This window comes from Drechmeria coniospora, chromosome 01, assembly GCF_001625195.1.
Source record: "Drechmeria coniospora strain ARSEF 6962 chromosome 01, whole genome shotgun sequence".
Taxonomy (NCBI): domain Eukaryota; kingdom Fungi; phylum Ascomycota; class Sordariomycetes; order Hypocreales; family Ophiocordycipitaceae; genus Drechmeria; species Drechmeria coniospora.
Window position 1 is genome coordinate 3276712 of NC_054389.1, and position 20558 is coordinate 3297269.

At 30.9% G+C, this 20558-nt stretch overlaps 1 protein-coding gene across 1 annotated transcript; it reads right to left on the reverse strand.

The window, feature by feature from the left end:
* Positions 1–16814: 16814 nt before the first annotated feature.
* DCS_00792 (uncharacterized protein) lies at positions 16815–18787 on the reverse strand (the record flags this gene model as incomplete). Its single annotated transcript, XM_040798127.1, has 3 exons — positions 16815–17234; positions 18090–18499; positions 18571–18787. 3 exons carry the CDS (start codon positions 18785–18787, stop codon positions 16815–16817), a joined length of 1047 nt encoding a protein of 348 aa, XP_040659010.1.
* Positions 18788–20558: the final 1771 nt, after the last annotated feature.

The window sequence follows — 20558 nt, forward strand, 5'->3', positions numbered from 1 at the left end:
TAAAAGGAAGGGTTATTACTTTCCTATAATACCTAAGGGAAGGAATAAAAATTATATAAATAGCTATTACCTTTATATAATAATACTTATATAAGTTAGTAGTAGCTTTAGGTCGCCTAGTAAAGAAGTTCTAAGTAGGTAATAAGGTCTAGCTTAGCCTTAAATATATTAAAACCAATAGGCTATACAGGAAGCTAAACTAAGTAGCTTTTAAGTTTATAGTACTAGTAGTACTAATACTACTTATAGTAATACTAAACATTCCTTAGGGCTTATACTTGACTTTCTATATAGACCTTATTAAAAGGGTAGTAAATAACCCCTTACTTAGTTAGGTAGTATAGGATTTAGAGCTAGGCCTACTATTAGTCTAAGATAAGAACGGTACCTTATAAAAGGAATACTAAGTTAAATATATCCTTATAATAAGGGGGGCCTAAGGCTAAGGGGGATAACGTAATACCCTTATAAAATAGCTAAGTTATAAATAACTAACCTAGGAACTAATAGAGGCTTTAGTATAAACAGAAGCCCTAAAGGAATTTACGTAGTAATAGGGAAATCCCTATATAAACGGTAGAGCGTAGGTAAGCTATAAAATAAAACGTAAAATTTTAACTATACTAAAGAAAAAAACTAACCCTAAAGCGCCCCTAATAAGGGCCCGACCTAATACTACTACTATAGATATATACTAGCTGTACTACTTAAACTTATTAGTCTTTATATTTACCTTACTTTTATTCTTCTTAGTATCCTTCTTAGGGAGGGTCTTAAAACTATCTATTATAGTACTTAGGTAAGGGTAGAATATTATTAAGGGGGGTAAGGGTAAGGGTATAAAATAAAGGTACTAAGTAACTTAGGTAATATAAGGGGTAAAGGCAATAGGGTAATACAATAGAGTTATATTATTTATATAAGATAGGTATAACCTACTACTATTATAGGTAATACAGGAAGTAAAGGGGGTAGAATAGTATAATAAGGGGGAACTATTTATATAAGACTTATATAACTTATAAATATTATAGTATATCTTAGCTAAGGTAGCTACTAACTTAATACTAATACCCTCTTACGCTTACTAATAGCAAGCAAAACTATATATATTACTTTAAATACCCATTAGGGCCCAGGCTATACCCTAAGCGAATACGCTAAGCTATACGCTCGGTATACTACCGGAACGGCTACTAGCCCGAGTTAGGGTTAAGGCATTAGCAGTAAGGATAAGGGTATAATTTAGATCGTTATTATCGGTAGCTATAGGGGGGGAAATAATACTTAGTATAAGGGTAAGGGTATAGGCGGAACGTATAGGGGCGGGCTCTATTTCGGCTAGGGCTAGGGTATAAGCCTAAACCCGGCCTAAGGCTAGAAATTTAAGCAAAAGGATAGTATAAGTACCTAGTACAGTTCCAACCTTAGGGCAGGCCTTAACTAAAATATAAACGTTACGCTAAGTATAAGTATAAAGGTTGTATAAAGCGCAATATAACTAAGGGCGCACAGTAAATAAATACAGTACCTAAATATATTTAGTATATATATATATATACATACAGCAACTAGTACTATAGCCTAGTATATAATTATTATAGCTACTAGTAATAAGGCAATTAATATAAGGGAGGTATATCCTATATACCTCCTCTAAAGGTATAAACTTTTTATTAAAGGAATTACCCTCTACTAAGTATTTGCCTAAAGCGTAGTAATAGTCCGACTTATTAGTATAATAGCTATAATATAGGCCCGAACCGTATCCAGGGGGGGGGGGGGGAGTACCTATAGTAGTAAATATAATAATAGCAGTAATAGTAACAGAAAGGTAAATAAATCCTCTATAAGGGAAGAGCAATAGCAGTAAGAGTAAGATTAATAGTTCCTATTATTACTAGCTTATTAGCTAACGGCCCGAAGAATATATAGAATAGCCCTAATAAGGAAGCAGTAACCTACCTTATAGGGGAGGAATAATAATAATAAAAAAGTAAGTATAATAGGAGGTAGTAAAGGAGTTAATAATAAATTATATAGTAAGAAGCTAAAAAATAAATAGGTATAATAGTTAAAGGAAAAAGGAATAATAAAGTACAATAGAAAGGGAATAAAAAGGGTAATATAAAGGGAGTAGTAAGAGGGAAAAGTAAGGTAATATTAAGTACCTTAAGTACCTAGGGAATACCTAAAGAAGGAATAAAGTAAGGTAGAGTTAGTTACCTTAAGTACCTAGTAAATACCTAGGGAGGGGCTAAAGCAAAGTAAAGTTAATTACTCTAGGCAACTAATAAGCTCCCAATAGGGGATAATATAAGGAGGAGGCTATATATACTTAGTACCCAATAAATACCTAAAAAAAAAACATTTTTTTAAGGGGAGCTATAGATTAAAAAGCTAGCCTAGGGAAGAGTAAGTTAACTATAGCTATAGCTAGACTTTACTTTAAATAGGTAGAGCAAAACAGTATATTATAGTATTAGGCTTAACCTAATATAGGAGAATAAAGGGAACTAAGGGACCTACTAAAAGGAATATATATAACTAAAAGCCCTAGTTATTAAGTAGTTTTCCTATCCTTTAAGTCTTTTAATAAACATTATTAAGAGTCCTAGAGCAGTCGCCTAGCAACTCCATAACAGTATAGTAATAAGAAAGAGTAGTTTATTTATTTTTAGTATAAATTTTTTAAATTTAGTTTTTTTAATTATTTTAGTTCCTTATAGTCTATTTACCTATAAACTCTTTATACCTTTATATAAGACTTAGTATTAAGGTACTTTATTTTTTTTTTCCTTAGTCTTTACTTCCTTACTAATATATTCTTTCCCCTAAGCAGTTTAAATACTTATTCCTAGTATATATAGTATTATAGCTTATTATAGGTATTATTAAATATAATAGCCTTCCTTATAGTAAATATATATACTAACTACCTTATATTTATTTCTTTCTTTTTATATAACTTATTTTACTTACTATTAAAGCCTACTTTAACCCTAATTTATTTTTATTATTAACTTAGTTATAGTTACTTTAGGCCTAGTTATAGCCCTAGAGCCTATTATATTAACTCCTAATATTAGGGTATTATTATTCTTATTAGGTTAGGGGGTTACTTTAGCTATTTCCTAACTAAACTTACTTTAGTTTTTAGTTATATCCTTTATATATTATAATTCTATTTTAAATATAATTTATTTATATATATTAATTACCTTATTATAGTTATTTATTATAGTTCTTTACTAAAGAATATAATTCCTTATTTTCTTAATTAGTTTAATATAGAGTTTTATAAGTTTTACCCTACTAGGTTAATATATTCCTCTTATTAGTATAAGCTTTTCTTTAAAATATATAAGAAATACTAAAAATAATTTTAATATCCCTTACCTAATATCCTTTAGTTTAATAACTACTAATTACTAGTAGTAGGGGTTACTATAAGCTAATTTAAGGTATATTAAGAATTAAAATAAGTTATAATTAATATAAGTACCTTCCTTAAAGTATATTATAACTTATTATTAAACTTTAGCTAAAAGGGTTTACTAAATAAAGATTTATTAGTCCTAGGTAGACTTAATAAAGTCCTTATCTACCTAAAGCTTATAGTCTATATAGAACTTTTAGGCTATAAAGGTACCCTTATTACTATTATATAGGTCCTTAATTAGAATTAGTTTATATTTAACCTAGGCCTATAGTATACCTAACTTATTTTTAGTCCGTTCCTACTAAGAGTTAATTATTAAGTTATTTATTAGCTAGGCCAATAAGTACCTTAGGTCCTACTATACCTATTACTATTTATTCTTCTATAGGATAAAGATTTAAATAGAGTATATTTCTATTTAGGTATATATTATTATAGTATTAGGCTTAGCTTAATATAGGAGAACGGAGGGAACTAAGGGACCTACTAGGAGGAACATATATAACTAAAAGCCCTAGTTGCTAAGTAGTTTTCCTATTCTTTAAGTCTTTTAATAAATATTATTAAGAGTTCTAAAGCAACTGCCTAGTAACTCTATAATATTTAAAAGACTTTACTTATACCGGTTAGGAGGAAGGAAAAGCCTAACTATTATAAGTTAAAATAAATAAGGGGAAGTCTAAAGAAATTAACCTTTAGTAAGTTATAAAGAACTTTATAGTAAAAGTTTATATAAAGTTTGGCTAAATATATACCTAAATAGAAATATACTTTATATAAATCTTAGCTCTATAGAAGAATAGGTAGTAATAAGTATAGTAGGACCTAAGGTACTTATTGGCCTAGCTAATGGATACCTTAATAATTAACCCCTAGTAGGAATGGACTAGGGATAAATTAGGTATACTATAGGCCCGTATTAAACGTAAACCGATTCCGATTAGGGACCTGTATAATAGTAATAAGGGTACCTTTATAGCCTAAAAGTTCTATATAGACCGTAAGTTCTAGGTAGATAGGGACTTTATTAGGTCTGCCTAGGACTAATAGATTTTCGTTTAGTAAAACCTTTCGGCTAAAGTCTAGCAATAAGTTATAATATACTTTAAGGAAGGCTCCTATATTAGTTATAACTTATTTTAATTTCTAACGTACCTTAAATCGGTTTATAGTAATCCCTACTACTAGTAACTAGCGGTTATTAAACTAAAGGATATTAGGTAAGGGATATTAAAGTTATTTCTAGCGTTCCTTATATACTTTAAAGAAAAGCTTATATTAATATTAGCCTAGTAAGGTAAAACTTATAAAGCTCTATATTAAGCTAACTAAAAGAATAAGGAACTATATTCTTTAGCGGGGAATTATAATAAATAATTATAATAAGGCGGTCGATATATATAAACGAATTGTATTTAAAATAGAATTGTAATATATAGAGGATAAAATTAAGGACTAAGGCGGGCCCGGCTAGGGGATAGCTAAGGTAACCCCCTAACCTAATAAGAATAGCAATACCCTAATATTAAGGGTTAATACAGTAGGCTTTAGGGCTACAGCCAGGCCTAAAGCGGCTATAACTAAACCGATAATAAAAATAAACTAGGGCTAAGGTAGGCCCTAATAGTAAGTAAAATAGGTTATATAGGAAGAAAGAAATAGGTATAAGGCAGTTAATATATATATCTACTATAGGGAGGGAGGCTACTATATTTAATAATACCTATAATAAGCTATAATCCTATATACCCTAGGGATAAGTATTTAGGCCGCTTAAGGAGAAGAATATATTTATAAGGAATTAAAGACTAAGGAAGAAAAGGGAAATAAAGTACCTTTAAGCTAAGTCTTATATAAAGGTATAAAGGGTTTATAGGTAAGCGGACTATAAGGAATTAGGGGAATTAAAAAACTAAGTTTAAAAAAATTATACTAAGAATAAATAAACTACCCTTTCTTATTACTATATTTATAAATTCTATAAAATTCCTTAATATTTAAATTAATAGTAGCTATAATTACTATAGGGCTATTAGCAAAAGAATAGCCTAATGCTTATAACTTAAGCTTATCCCTCTTCTAACAAAAAGGCTACTCTAAATAGCTATTATAATATCTTAGTAAAATATAGGTAATACCCTTACCTACCCTACAATAACTAATATAGTCTATATAATAATTAATATAAATAGCTAGGAGAGCCTAGTACTCCTATATATTATCCTAGGCCTAAGTCGAAATACTATACTAGGTCTACTATAGATAGAATACTAATAGGTTACCCTAAACGCAATAGATTGGACCCTTATAATTAGGGTAGTAGGTAACTAAATTATATAAGTAAATAATATCCGCCCTCCTAACGGGTCCTAGGAGGTATACCTTATACTAGTATAAACCTTTTTACAGAAACAATAGGAAGTACTAATAGTAATAAGCTTATAAGAAATAGTAATAAAACTATAAAAAATAGTACTATAAGTACCCGGAAGTATAAATATAATAGTAATAGCCCTACCTACTCTTCCGGTAGCCCTTTAGGACTATACTAATCTTTTCAATAAGGAATAGGCCTTAGGCCTACTACTATACTAGGGCTCCTAGGACTACTATATCTAACTATAATAAAACAATAAGGGAGAAATACTATAGCTACCCTAAGGCCTACTATATAATTTGCTATAAGACTAACTACTTAAAGTCTATAAATAGATTATAGACCTACTAAATAAGGGATAAATATAGGTAAGTTCGTTAGTAATAGTAGTACTAATACTACTTACTAAGAAAGAAAATAAATAATAAAGGCTATACGTAAACTACTAGGCCCTAAATAAAATTATACAATAGGATTACTACCTACTCCTATTAGTTAAAGAAATACTATACTTACTCTTAAGGGTATACTAGTTTACTAAACTAAATATATAAGCAGTATTCTATAAGTTACGTATAGTACTAGGAAATAAACCGCTTATAGTATTCTATATACAATTTAGTTTATTTAAATAGTTAGTCTACCCCTTTAGTTTAACTAAAGTACTAACTTTATTCTAAAGATATATTAATAGGGTATTATAAAATAAATTAAGGAAGTAAGTTATAGCCTATTTAGATAATATCCTAATCTATACCTTTAAATCGAAGGCCGACTACCTTACTAAGGTTAGGGAAATCCTTAAGCAGCTCTAGGTAGCCGGTTTATACCTAGATCTCAATAAGTACGCATTTGTAATAACAAAAGTTAAATACCTTAGGTTTATTATTTAAGCAGGCATTAAGTCTTGCAATTTGGGTGCGCAAGAGGAGGGGTAGTAGAAGTATATTGTACAGACCAGGGAATTAATTAAGCTATTAGTAATAGCATAAGGGGAACTAGTTAGTAACTGGATAAAAGTACAAACTTAATAGTACCAAATTATATAAACGAATGCAATTATATTTTAAAAGAGAAACTATTCTAAGGGAATACCTACTGCCTTATATAGGTATAGAAGTATAGTAAAGACTATTCTAGCTTATTCTATAAGGTTCTAGCTTATTCTATAAGTAGGGTAAGTAATATTCTAGCTTATTCCAAGGAGTTCTAGTATATTCTATAAGTAGGGTATAGAATATTCTAGAATATTCTAGAATATTCTAGAGCGTTCTATACTATACCTAATTAGGTAAGTATCTTTAACAATAGTTTAGAGAAATAGTATATTATATACTATTAGTTAGCTCTATATACTTACTTATACTCTCAGTATAGTATAGTATATCTACTAGCAGTAGTACTTCTAATAGTTACTACTAGTAGTAGTAATAATAGGATAGTATCCTATTTAGGTAGTCTTACTAGTATAAATCCTAGTATTTTAACATTAAGGTTAGGCCTAACCTAGCGAAAACTACTATAATTTAAAAATAGTAACTACCTACTAAGGTAAAGGGGATTAAGAGCTTCCTAGGTTTTGCAAACTTCTACTATAAATTTATTCCTAATTTTATAAGCCTTATAGAACTACTTATAGCCCTTATAGGAAGGGGTATATTATTCCGCTAAGGACCTAAAGAAGATATAGCCTTCTAATCCCTTAAGCGTACCTTTTTATTATACCTAATCTTAGTATAATAGGACCTAAATAGAAAGACTCTTATTAAGACTAATTACTTAGGTAAGGTACTAGGCAAATACCTCTTATAAATTAATAGTAAGGGGGTCCTATAACTAGTAGCCTACTACTTAGCTAAACTTATACTAACAAAAAGAAATTATACAATTTATAATAAGGAACTCCTAGTAGTTATTAGCTATTTTAAGGTATAATCGGTAGACCTATAAGGCGTTACGGAACTATTTACTATTCTAACGGACTATAAGAACCTTAAATACTTTACTAAACTACAGGAGATATTAGAATAATAAGTACAATAGGCGGAAGTCCTTATAAACTTTAATTACTTACTATAGTATAGACTAAGCTTATAAGTATAACGGCCGGATATACTCTTGCATTAGGAATAGGACAAAAAGAACATACTATACTTAAAATAAATACTTTAGCTAGTATTAATCTCTATACTATAGGAGGTACCTAAAGGCTAACCTACGTAAGAAGGTCCTAATACCTAAAATACCTAGGATATAGTAATTATAAATATAGGAATAAATTAGGTAAATATAGGAATAGACCGGGCCTAAGCCGGCTGTAAAGTACTAAGCGCCTAAAATACAATAGCTATAAATATAAGGGCGGACTAGGCCTATCTAAAGATAAAAGAGGGATAAGGAGCTATTAATATATCCTAACTACTTCTAGTAGTATAGGGATAAATAGGGAAAGAGATACTATTTTTATAAAATATACTAATTAACTAACTACTCTTCCTAAAACCCTACCTATAGGAATTATAGGACTAAGCGTTACAAAATAATACAATATATAAAGCCTAACAATAAGCTATTACAATAGGTATATAGAAATTCCTAGTAGAAGTAAAGATAAAAGAATAAACAGCTAATTATACTATTAATACCTATAGCGCAATATACTATAAGGGATGCCTATAGTTACTAGCCTAGGAACTACTAATAATACGAATAATACAATAGATATACGAATTACCTATATCGGGCTACCTAAGTCGAAACGGAATATTCTAGGTACTTTAGCGGGACTTCTACTAGGATAGTATATCATAAGACATAGTACAATATATTCGGAATTACTACTACTACTAAAGCTATAAGAGCTATCTATAGAAATAGGGACTCCTATAACTAATCCCCCTACTAAACCGTTATTAAAAGCAAATATCAATCGACTTTATAACCAACCTACTAGCACAAAACAATAAGGACCCCTAATTCTTAATAGTTATTACTATTATAGTATTACTAGGCGGCTGCTCTAAGACTCTCAATAATATTTATTAAAAGACTTAAAGGATAGGAAAACTACTTAGTAACTAGGGCTTCTAGTTATATGCATTCCTCCTAATAGGTCCCTTAGTTCCCTCCGTTCTCCTATATCGGGCTAAGCCTAATACTATAACAATTACAGACCGCCTCTCTAAATTTATTTAACTAAAGGCAATAACTACAATAAGTATAAAGGCTTATATAGAACGGTTTAAGACCTATTAGTAGTAATTTAGGGGTTTTCCTATCTAAATTATAACGGATCGGGGATTAAACTAGCTTAGTAAGTTCTAAATATCCCTATACTTCCTTATTAGTACGAAATAACTCTTATTAACGTTATACTACCCCTAGATAAATAGGAGTACTAAAAGAGTAAATTAGGAAATTTAAGCTACCCTATAGATCCTAATCTTATTTAAGTAATTCGACTAACCGGCCTACCTAGCTACCTACTAGCTTACCCTAAATAATAGGGAGTCTTTAGTTATAGGAGTTAGCCTAGATAAGCTATTATTAGGCTATAAAATCGATATAATACCTAGGGTAAAGGATAACTAAATAAGCGTAATAATACTAAAAGGAAGGGCTATTACTTTCCTATAATACCTAAGGGAAAGAATAAAAATTATATAAGTAGCTATTACCTTTATATAATAATACTTATATAAGTTAGTAGTAGCTTTAGGTCGCTTAGTAAAGAAGTTTTAAGTAGGTAATAAGGTCTAGCTTAGCCTTAAATATATTAAAACCAATAGGCTATATAGGAAGCTAAACTAAGTAGCTTTTAAGTTTATAGTATTAGTAGTACTAATACTACTTATAGTAATACTAAATATTCCTTAGGGCTTATACCCTACCTTTTATATAAACCTTATCGAAAGGGTAGTAAATAACCCCTTATATAGTTAGGTAGTATAAAATTTAAAGCTAGGCCTACTATTAGTCTAAAATAAGGATAATACCTTACAAAAGGAATACTAAGTTAAATATATCCCTATAATAAGGGGGGCCTAAGGCTAAGAGGGATAATATAATACCCTTATAAAATAGCTAGGTTATAAATAACTAACCTAAGAACTAATAAAGGCTTTAGTATAAACGGAAGCCCTAAAGGAATTTATATAGTAATAGGAAGATCCCTATATAAATAGTAAAGTATAAGTAAGCTATAAAATAAAACGTAAAATTTTAACTATACTAAAGGAAAAAACTAACCCTAAAGTACCCCCAATAAGGGCCTAACCTAATACTACTACTATAAATATATACTAACCGTACTACTTAGACTTATTAGTTTTTATATCCTTCTTACTTTTATTCTTCTTAGTATTCTCCTTAGGGAGGGTCTAAAAACTATTTATTATAGTACTTAGGTAGGGGTAGGATATTATTAAAAGGGGTAAGGGTAAGGGTATAAAACAAAAGCGCTAAGTAACTTAAGCAATATAAGGGGTAAAGGCAATAGGGTAGTATAATAAAGTTATATTATTTACGCAGGATAAGCGTAACCTACTACTATTATAGGTAATACAGGGAGTAAAGGGGGTAGAATAATACAATAAGGGGGAACTATTTATTTTAAACTTATATAACTTATAAATATTACAGTATATCTCGGCTAAAGTAGTTACTAACTTAGTACTAACGCCCTCCTATACCTACTAACAGTAGGCAAAACCGTATATATTACTCTAGATACCCGTTAGGGCCTAGGCTACGCCCTAAGCAAATACACTAAGCTATACGCTCGGTACGCTACCAAAACAGCTACTAGCCCAAGCTAGGGTTAAGGTATTAGCAGTAAGGATAAGGGCGCAGTTCGGGTCGTTATTATTAGTAATAGTAGGGGAGGAAATAATACCTAGTATAAGGGTAAGGGTATAAGTAAGGTATATAGGGGTAGGCTCTATCTTAACTAAGGCTAGGGTATAAGTCTAAACCCAGCCTAAGGCTAGAAATTTAAGCAAAAGGACAATATAAGTACCCAATATAGTTCTAACCTTAAGGCGGGCCTTAACTAAAATATAAACATTACACTAAGCGTAAGTACAAAGGTTACATAAAGCATAATATAGCTAAGGGCATACAGCAAACAAATACAATACCTAAATGCATTTAGTATATATATACATATACGTACAGTAACTAGTACTATAGCCCAGTATATAATTATTACGGCTATTAGTAATAAGGTAATTAACGCAAAAAAGGTATATTCTATATACCTCCTCTAAAGGTATAAACTCCTTATTAAAGGAATTACCCTCCACTAAGTATTTACCTAAAGCGCAATAATAGTCCGACTTATTAGTATAATAGCTATAACGCAAGCCCAAACTATATCCAAGGGGGGGGGGGGGGAGTACCTATAGCAATAAATATAATAGCAATAGTAATAGTAACAGAAAGGTAAATAAGTCCTCTATAAGGGAAAAGCAATAATAATAAGAATAAAATTAATAGTTCCTATTATTACCAACTTATTAGCTAATAGCCTAAAGGATATATAAAACGGCCCTAATAAGGAAGTAGTAACCTACCTTATAGGGAAGGAATAATAATAATAAAGGAGTAAGTATAATAGGAGGTAGCAAAGGAGTTAATAATAAATTATATAATAAGAAGCTAGAAAATAAATAGGTATAATAGTTAAAAGAAAGAGGAATAATAAAGTATAATAGGAAAAAAATAAAAAGGGTAATATAAAGGGAGTAGTAAAAGGGAAAAGCAAAGTAATACTAAGCGCTTTAGGTACCTAGGGAATACCTAAGGAGGGAATAAAGTAAGGTAGAGTTAGTTACCTTAGGTACCCGGTAAATACCTAAGGAGGGGCTAAGGCAAGGTAGAATTAGTCGCTTTAAGTAACTAGTAAGCTCCTAATAGGGGACAATATAGAAAGGAAACTATATGCACTTAGTACCTAATAAATACTAAAAAAAAAAAATATTTTTAAGAGGAGCTATAAATTAAAAAGCCAGCCTAAAAAAGAGTAAGTTAGCTACAGCTACAGCTAGACTTTACTTTAAACGGGTAGAGCAAAACAGTATATTATAGTATTAGGCTTAGCCCAATATAGAAAAACAAAAGGAACCAAGGGACCTACTAAAAGGAACATATATAACTAAAAGCCCTAATTACTAAGTAGTTTTCCTATTCTTTAAGTCTTTTAATAAACATTATTAAGAGTCCTAAAGCAGCCGCCTAGTAACTCTATAATATATATTTAGCTAAACTCTATATAGACTTTTGCTATAAGGTCCTTTATAACTTACTAAAGGTTAATTTCTTTAGGCTTTCCTTTATTTATTTTAACTTATAATAGTTAGGCTTTTCCTTCCTCCTAATTAGTATAAGTAAAGTCTTTTAAATATTATAGAGTTACTAAGTAATTGCTTTAAAGCTCTTAATAATATTTATTAAAAGACTTAAAGGAGGGAAAACTACTTAATAACTAGGGCTTTTAGTTATATATATTCCTTTTAGTAAGTCCCTTAGTTCCCTTTATTCTCCTATATTGGGCTAAGCCTAATACTATAATATATACTTAATATAGTACTAAAATAACTATTAGCTTAAGATAGGATTAAAGTATTAATAATAATAATAAAAGTATAGTTTAAGTTATTATTATTAAAGGTAGTAGGGAGGGAAATAATACTTAGTATAAGGGTAAAAGTATAGGTAAAATATATAGGGGTAAGCTTTATTTCGGTTAAAGCTAAAGTATAGGCCTAAACTTAATTTAGGGCTAGAAATTTAACTAAAAGGATAATATAAGTACCTAATATAAATCTAACCTTAAAGTAGGCCTTAACTAAAATATAAATATTATAATAAGTATAAGTATAAAGATTATATAAGGTATAATATAATTAAAAGTATATAATAAATAAATATAGTACCTAAATATATTTAGTATATATATATATATATATATAGTAACTAGTACTATAGCTTAATATATAGTTATTATAGTTACTAGTAATAAGGTAGTTAATATAGGGGAGGTATATTCCTTATACCTCCTTTAGAAAAGTAACTCCTTATTAAAGGAAGTACCCTTTACTAAAACTTTACCTAAAGTATAATAGTAATCTAACTTAATAATATAATACCTATAATATAGGCCAAAACTATATTTAAAGGTAGAAGAAGAAGTACCTATAATAATAAATATAATAGTAGTAGTAGTAAAAAGGTAAATAAATTCCTAATAAGAAGGCTAAGAATATTAATAATACCTTTTATATAAGATATAATAAGTATAGTAAGGGATAGTAACCTACCCTATAAGGGAGGAATAATAATAATAAGAAAGAAATTAATAATTCCTACTAATACTAACTTATTAGCTAATTACCTAAGGAATATATAAAATAATTATAATAAGGAAGTAATAACCTACTTTATAGGGAAGGAATAATAGTAATAGAAAAATAAGTATAATAAAAAGTAATAAAGGAATTAATAATAAAAATTATATAGTAAGGGTTTAAAAAATAAATAAGTATAATAGTTAAAAGAAGAAGGAATAATAAAATATAATAGGAAGGGAATAAAAAGATTAATATAGTAAGCGTAATAAGGGGAAAAGTAAAGTAAGACTAAATACCTAAGGATAGAATAAAATAAAGTAAAGCTAAAAGTACTATAAGCGCTTAATAAATACCTAAAGAACTCCTTAAAAAATTAAGAACTATAATAATTAGGAAGACTAGCTTAGGGAAGAGTAGTTTAGTTATTACTATAAATAGACTTTATTTTAAATAAGTAAAATAAAACAGTATATTATAGTATTAGAGTTAGCTTAATATAGGAGAATAAAGGGAACTAAAGGACCTACTAAGAAGAATATATATAACTAAAAGCCCTAATTACTAAGTAGTTTTCCCTCCTTTGAGTCTTTTAATAAATATTATTAAGAGCCCTAAAGCAGTTACTTAGTAACTCTATAACAGTATACCCTAAGCCGGGTACCCTAATTAATAATAAGACGGCTAACTTTAAAGCCCAAAAATATAATACTACTAAGGCTATAATATTAAAATAAAATACATAGAGTATCTATTTAAGCTACTATTTAAAGTAAAGGCTATTAAAGTTAAAGATAGAAGTTAAGGCAGCTATTAGAGCCGGATCTAGTACCTACCGAAGTCTAGCTTAAGTCTTAATAATTGTACTAATTTTTATAAAGTTATAAGGCTAGGCGTACGGGTAAAACCCGGGTAGACAAGGGCATATAGGTAAAGCCCAAGTAGATAGGAAGGTAGGGCAGCCTAGGAGTAAGGTACGCTCCGGCTATAAAAGGAATATAAGCCCGAAAACTCAAGAAGGGTTAAGCTTTAGTCTTAAATACTACTCAATTTCAAAAAGAAGGCTCATATTATAGTATCGGGCTTTGCCCGATATACAAGAACGGAGGGAACCAAGGGACCCACTAGGAAGCACGCATACAACTAGAAGCCCTAGTTACTAAGTAGTTTTCCCTCCTTCAAGTCTTTTAATAACTATTATTAAGAGCCCTAGAGCAGCTGCCTAGTGACTCCTTAACAGCTTACTTACTTACCTAACTATTGTTAAACTAATCCGCCTATTACAAAAGTACTTATTAAGAACTTAAGCTACTTTTTTCTATTTCTAAGGCTTAAGTTAGTAGACTTAATATTTTAATTAATTGATTTTTACCTAGGCCTCTATAAGACTAGTATTATATATATTAAGGCCCTAGCTAATCTTCTAAAATAACGGCTTAGTAGTTTAATTAATTTAGCTAGGTATATATACCTTTATAATAGGTATTTAAATATTATATAATTGTTTAGGCGTTTATAAAGTATTATAGCTATATTTAAGCTACTTTTTAAGGGCCTTATTATTTAAAATAGTTATAGACTTATCCTATAAAATAAGGCAGCTTAGTAATAGCTTTCCTATATTAATAGGCTATAGTTTATATCCTTTCTAACCTCCTGTAATATTCTATTCTATAAGACCTATTATTTAGGCCTTACTAATTAGTATTATATCTTAGCTACTAACTAAAAATATAATACCTTTAATTACCTAGCGGTAAGCTACTTTAATTAGTAAAAATATAATATATTAAGAGGCTAAAGGATATATATTATATATATTAGTAAGAAAACAAGGAAAATACTATTTTTAAAGCATTTATATATAAAATTATTAGTTATATAACTTTTATATCCATTAATAATAAGAAGCTATTTATTAATTTGTAATACTTTAGTCCTAGGAATAAAAACCTCTTTTAGTTACTTTAATACAATATTATTATTAGTCTAGCCCTTATTTATTGCTATAAAGCACTATTAGTTATATAGGGCTAATTCCTTAGGAAACTATTAGTATTTAAGGTCCTTACCCTTAAAGAAAATCAGTAGTATTAGGGCCTAACCTAAAGTAAAACGCATTTTATAATTATAGTCTAATAATATAATCTAAGTTGCTTTCTTAATTATATTTTCTTCTTTAATCTCCCTATAATTAGGCTATTATTACTAAGGCCCTTTAGAATTCCTATTTTATCTATATTTTATTAATATTAGGGTAAAATAGCCTATAAGGCCGATAGTTTTAGTAATTAGGACGAAGACTTAATTTAAAGAATAAAGGCTCTATTTAAATATATGCATTTAATAGACTTACCTTATACTATACTAACTTTTGAGTTCTAGTATAAGAAACCTTTAATTTAATTTTTACCAAAAGGTTAAAGGTCGCCTTTAGCAATAAGAACACAGTTAGTAAAGACCTTTAATTATTAATATAAGGGTAGTAGCCCTAATTGTAATAATATTATATATTGTACTATTTTCTAGCCTACCCTATACTCGTTATTATATAATGCGCGGACTACTTATATATATAGCCTCTTCCTCCCTATACTTATTATTTTATTTTTCTTTTCTTCCTCCTTAGTTTGAAAATTCTATAATCTTTATATATACTACCTTCTTACTAGTCCGTATTGTAATACTAATACACCTTAGGTAAGAACCCAATTACGTAAATATATTTCTTAATCCTTAGAAAGCTCCTATAATATTTATTTTATATTTTTAATTAAAAGGCTACTATATAATTAGTATTAGAGTATTTAGTATATAACTCCATATTAATAAGCAGCTTATAGCTATAGTAGCCCATTTTAAATAGTATTAAGAGCTATTTGGACTATTTTTTTAGTATAGGTAAATAGCCTAGGTATAGGGAATACTAAAAGTATATTTTTATAATTAATTATAGTTAAATTATACGAAAAAATGCGGTTATAAAATAGTAAGTTTAATTAGTATAGGTAAATAGCCTAGGTATAAGGGATACTAAAAGTATATTTTTATAATTAATTATAGTTAAATTATACAAAAACAATGCAGTTATAAAATAGTATGTTTAATTAGTATAGGTAAATAGCCTAGGTATAGGGGATACTAAAAGTATATTTTTATAATTAATTATAGTTAAATTATACGAAAAAATACAGTTATAAAATAGTAAGTTAATTTGTATAAAGGAGCTAAGTAGAGTACTTATCTTAGGGTATACCCGTCTTAGGGGGGGCTGACTTACCCTTGTACCTAGCTATATACTTTACATAAGTATATGTAAGAAAATATATTAATAAGCTAGTAACTCTAAAATATTATACTTTATATTAATAACAAATAACTGCAAGCAGCTTCTTATTTATAACTAATATATAATACAATTCTTATTTGTACTTATACTTAACTTAATTAATTTATAAATACAATAATAGTATTGCTTATATATTATATAGCTATAGTATATTATACGTATTAACTCCAGAAACTCTTTAATATACGTAGTAAGTTTATAATTAAACATAATTATATTAGTATTCTTGCATTTAGTATTACAGATAATATTAATACATTTTACTACCACCCTATGATTTACATATTCACTATACAATGCTCAAGAAGCCAGGCTAAGAAACACAGCGGAAATAGCAGACTTGTCATACTTCACATATTTTCCTTTGCCTTTGTCGATTTCATGGTAACGGTCCCAGAAACGGTCGTAAAGAGGCTGCAGCTTTTGGCGGATGTCTTCTCCAAACATAGAGCGCACCTCTCTCTCCATATTATACGATCGGTGTTTAGAGACCATGTCATCGAATGCGTTGTTGAATTGTGAGAACTTCTCTTTGATTTTGTCCTTGTCTTTGCTGCTCAATCCCTTCACAACAGAAGCAGAGTCGGCCGGTCCTGATGTCGGACGCTGAGTGCGGTTTGTATGAATGGTATCAAACAAATACACGGAAAGGTCCTTGCATATGTCCGTGTATGATGCGGTAGCCTTCTTTCTCCATTGCTCGAGGAACTCAAGGCGTAACTCTAGAAGTGAGCGAAGATCCGTATCTCGTATCGCGCGTTCAATGATGACAACGCAGTTGGCAACTAATACCCCAACGACTGATCTGCCCCTCAGCATTGTTCGCGCTTTTTGCTCTAAAGTTGAGAGAAAAGTATCGATGGTGTCGAGGCAATAATGCGCGAAAATAGCCTTTCCATCTGCGCCAACATCAAATGACGCAAGGTTTGGAATGGCATCGATGGAGCGGCCAGCTGGCGATGCGGTTGTTCTCCATCCACCATCACCGATAGATATCATAATGCCTGAGATCGGTCGCAAGAACTCAGCCATGGCTTGCAGACGCTGCATGATTCTCGAAACTAGAGGAATAGTTGCACCATCAGAAGGAAGGGCCTGCAGACCACCAACTTCTCGTCTAGTTTCATCGAGTAACTCGGACAGAGATAACTTAGCTGTCTCGCGAACGGGCCGCAGAGCCGCCGCGAACGACGTCTTGAGATTACCTGTTTTCGTGTCCAGATTTCCAGCCAATACTGTGAGTATCTCAGTGACTTCATACGCTAGATAGCAATCAGTCGAAAGATGGGCCTTTATGTGCGAGTTTAGTTCCCGGATGGTCCGTGCAAGTTCGTTCAACGCAGGCTGGCATGTCGCTTGAAGCACATTACCCCTATCATCCGGGGGGAATATGCTACAAATGCTGTCATATTCGGACAGGAACATGCCTTCCATCGCCTGGGCATATGTGCTTATCCCATTCGTACCAGCTCGATAAACGGCGCCAGGATTCTTTTTCTTAGCCGTGCTGACACTGGCGGCAGCTAAATTCACCAAAGAACCGGACAAATAAGGCCCTCGAACATCGGCATATACTTTAGCAGGGGACGTCTCATAGCCCTGCTGTGCGGAGGCTAGATACGAACAGATGACGCTGAGGCGAGACGTCTTGTCCCGTGACAAGGGAGGAAACGCCATTTCTTTGGTTATGTAATGAAGAGGCTCGATGGAGGGAGGTGTCTCGCCACGCAGCAACTTGTCGAAGTAGAATTCGAGCTGTGTATTTCCCGACTTGATGAGGTGGACTAATTCGGTTAGTGATTGTTGGTTTGCACGCAAATTTGAGGCCTGCATGTCGGCAAAAGCTTTGCCAAGGCGTTTTATCGAAGCCAGATAATTAGATAGACCAGCCTTGTCAGGGCCAGCGCGAATGATCAGCTCCTCGTCGTCCTTGCTGTCGGCGGGGTGTCGAAGTCGTCCGATGGCAGAAAGCACGGCATCAACGTCTGCATGGCGGCTGAGCAACTAGCGAGGGAACTGTGCCACAGCAACTTGGATCCGATGGGCAGAAACTTACTATTTTCCAGTAATTGTAGCCTCCTTGTCTCGCCACTTAGGGGACCAGCAACCTCGTTTACGCTATGACCCGACGCCTCGAGGCGGCCTAGGCAAGTTTGGATTTTCCTGGTGAGCTGAGTCGTCTTATCAAGGCGCGAGTTGAGAACATCCACTTCAGCTCTCGCCTCCTCGTCCAGCGTCTGACGCGGTAAAATGCTGAGTGAGCTAACCGACATTGTCATCTGCAACGTTCGCAAACAGAACTGTCATGAGTGTTTATAATGTTCGTGATAGGGATAACGGAAACCCTTAATAGGGCGGCGAAATACATGTACAATACCTACAAATGGCAATGGAGTTAGAAGGTGGGTGGGTAATGAATGCACTCATCGACAGCAAACCACCCGTTGCTAAGCGCTTGGTGCGGCCTACGGAGTAAGTCAGCCCCCCCCAAGACGGGCACCCTAATTAACAATAAGGCGGCTAACTTCGAAGCCCAAAAACACACTAGGTATAGACTTAGTATTTAGGTAGCTAATTTTAGCTAGGCTATTAGTTACTTTTTACTAAATATACTAAAACTTTAGTAATATATACTTTGTTTAGTTATACTAATTAGAATTATTAGTATTAAAAATAGATTTATTATTATTATTATATAGTAAAATAGGTTTTTAGAGACCTTTACTTATTTTAGTAAATAGACTATTTAGCTATTTAAGTTCCTAAATAGCTTTTAATAGGTTATTTAATTCTGCCTTTATAGTAGATATAATAATATTATATATTGTCTTGTTATAATATTAGGCTTTACCTAATAGAGCTATGTCCTAGGATAGAGTTACGGACTACTGTATGTAACTTATACCCTATAACTAAGTAGGTATTAGAGTATAAGTACTCTAATACTTAGTACTTTAAGTTGGAGTTCTATAGATTTCTTAATAACTATTTCCAACTACTAAATACTAGTAGTACTAATAACTCTATAATATGTATTCGTTTTCTAGCCTACCCTATACTTTCTATTGTATAATATGCAAACTACCTATATATATAGCCCCTTTCTTTTTGTACTTTTTTTTTTTCTTCTCCTTAGTTTAAAAATTCTATAGTCTTTATATATACTGCCTTCCTACTAGTTAGTATTGTAATAGTAGAAAGAGTAATAGTATTAGCCCTTTTTGAATTTTAGTAAATTAGTCTACTTACTAAAACAGAAAAAATTTATAGGTAGACTTAAAGGAGTTTAAGTTACCTATAAAATTACTATTAGAAAATTTAAATAAAGTAGGTACTAAAGACTAAGACTAATAGTAAATAGCTATATTTATAATTACTTTTAAATATAAAAAACTTTTACTATAAATTTATTCCTAATTTTATAAGCCTTATAGAACTACTTATAGCCCTTATAGGAAGGGGTATACTATTGTATAACGATATTGTATATTGTATTCTTCTTTTAGCCTACCCTATACTCTTTATTATATAATGCGCGGACTACCTATATATATAGCCCCTTCCTCTTTATACTTACTATTTTTTTTCTTTTTTCTTTTTCCTTAGTTCGAAAATTCTATAGTTTTTATATATACTACCTTCCTATTAGTTAGCGTTATAATATTATTTTCGAACTCTATTGGCCTACCCCTAAGATAATTATTTAGCTAAACCCTAAGTCTAATAGAATGTTAGGCCCTATTAATTATACTACTTACTCGGCTGTTACCTAAAGCCTTAACTTAATACTACCCTTAGAATAACTAAGTAGTTCTACCTTAAGCTCCAACCTAGCTCTACTTAAAATTATTACCTTACTCTAAGTATACTTATAATAGCTCAAAGGAATAAGTAAAGCTTCCCCTACCTCTACCCTTAAACTAATACCTTTTGCTACTATAGCTCCTACCGCCCGCCTTATACTATACCTAACCTTATTTAATAGTAACTTAGTCCTTTTTTCTTCTTAATTACTAAAAATTAAGGCTAAAATTAAATATAAAG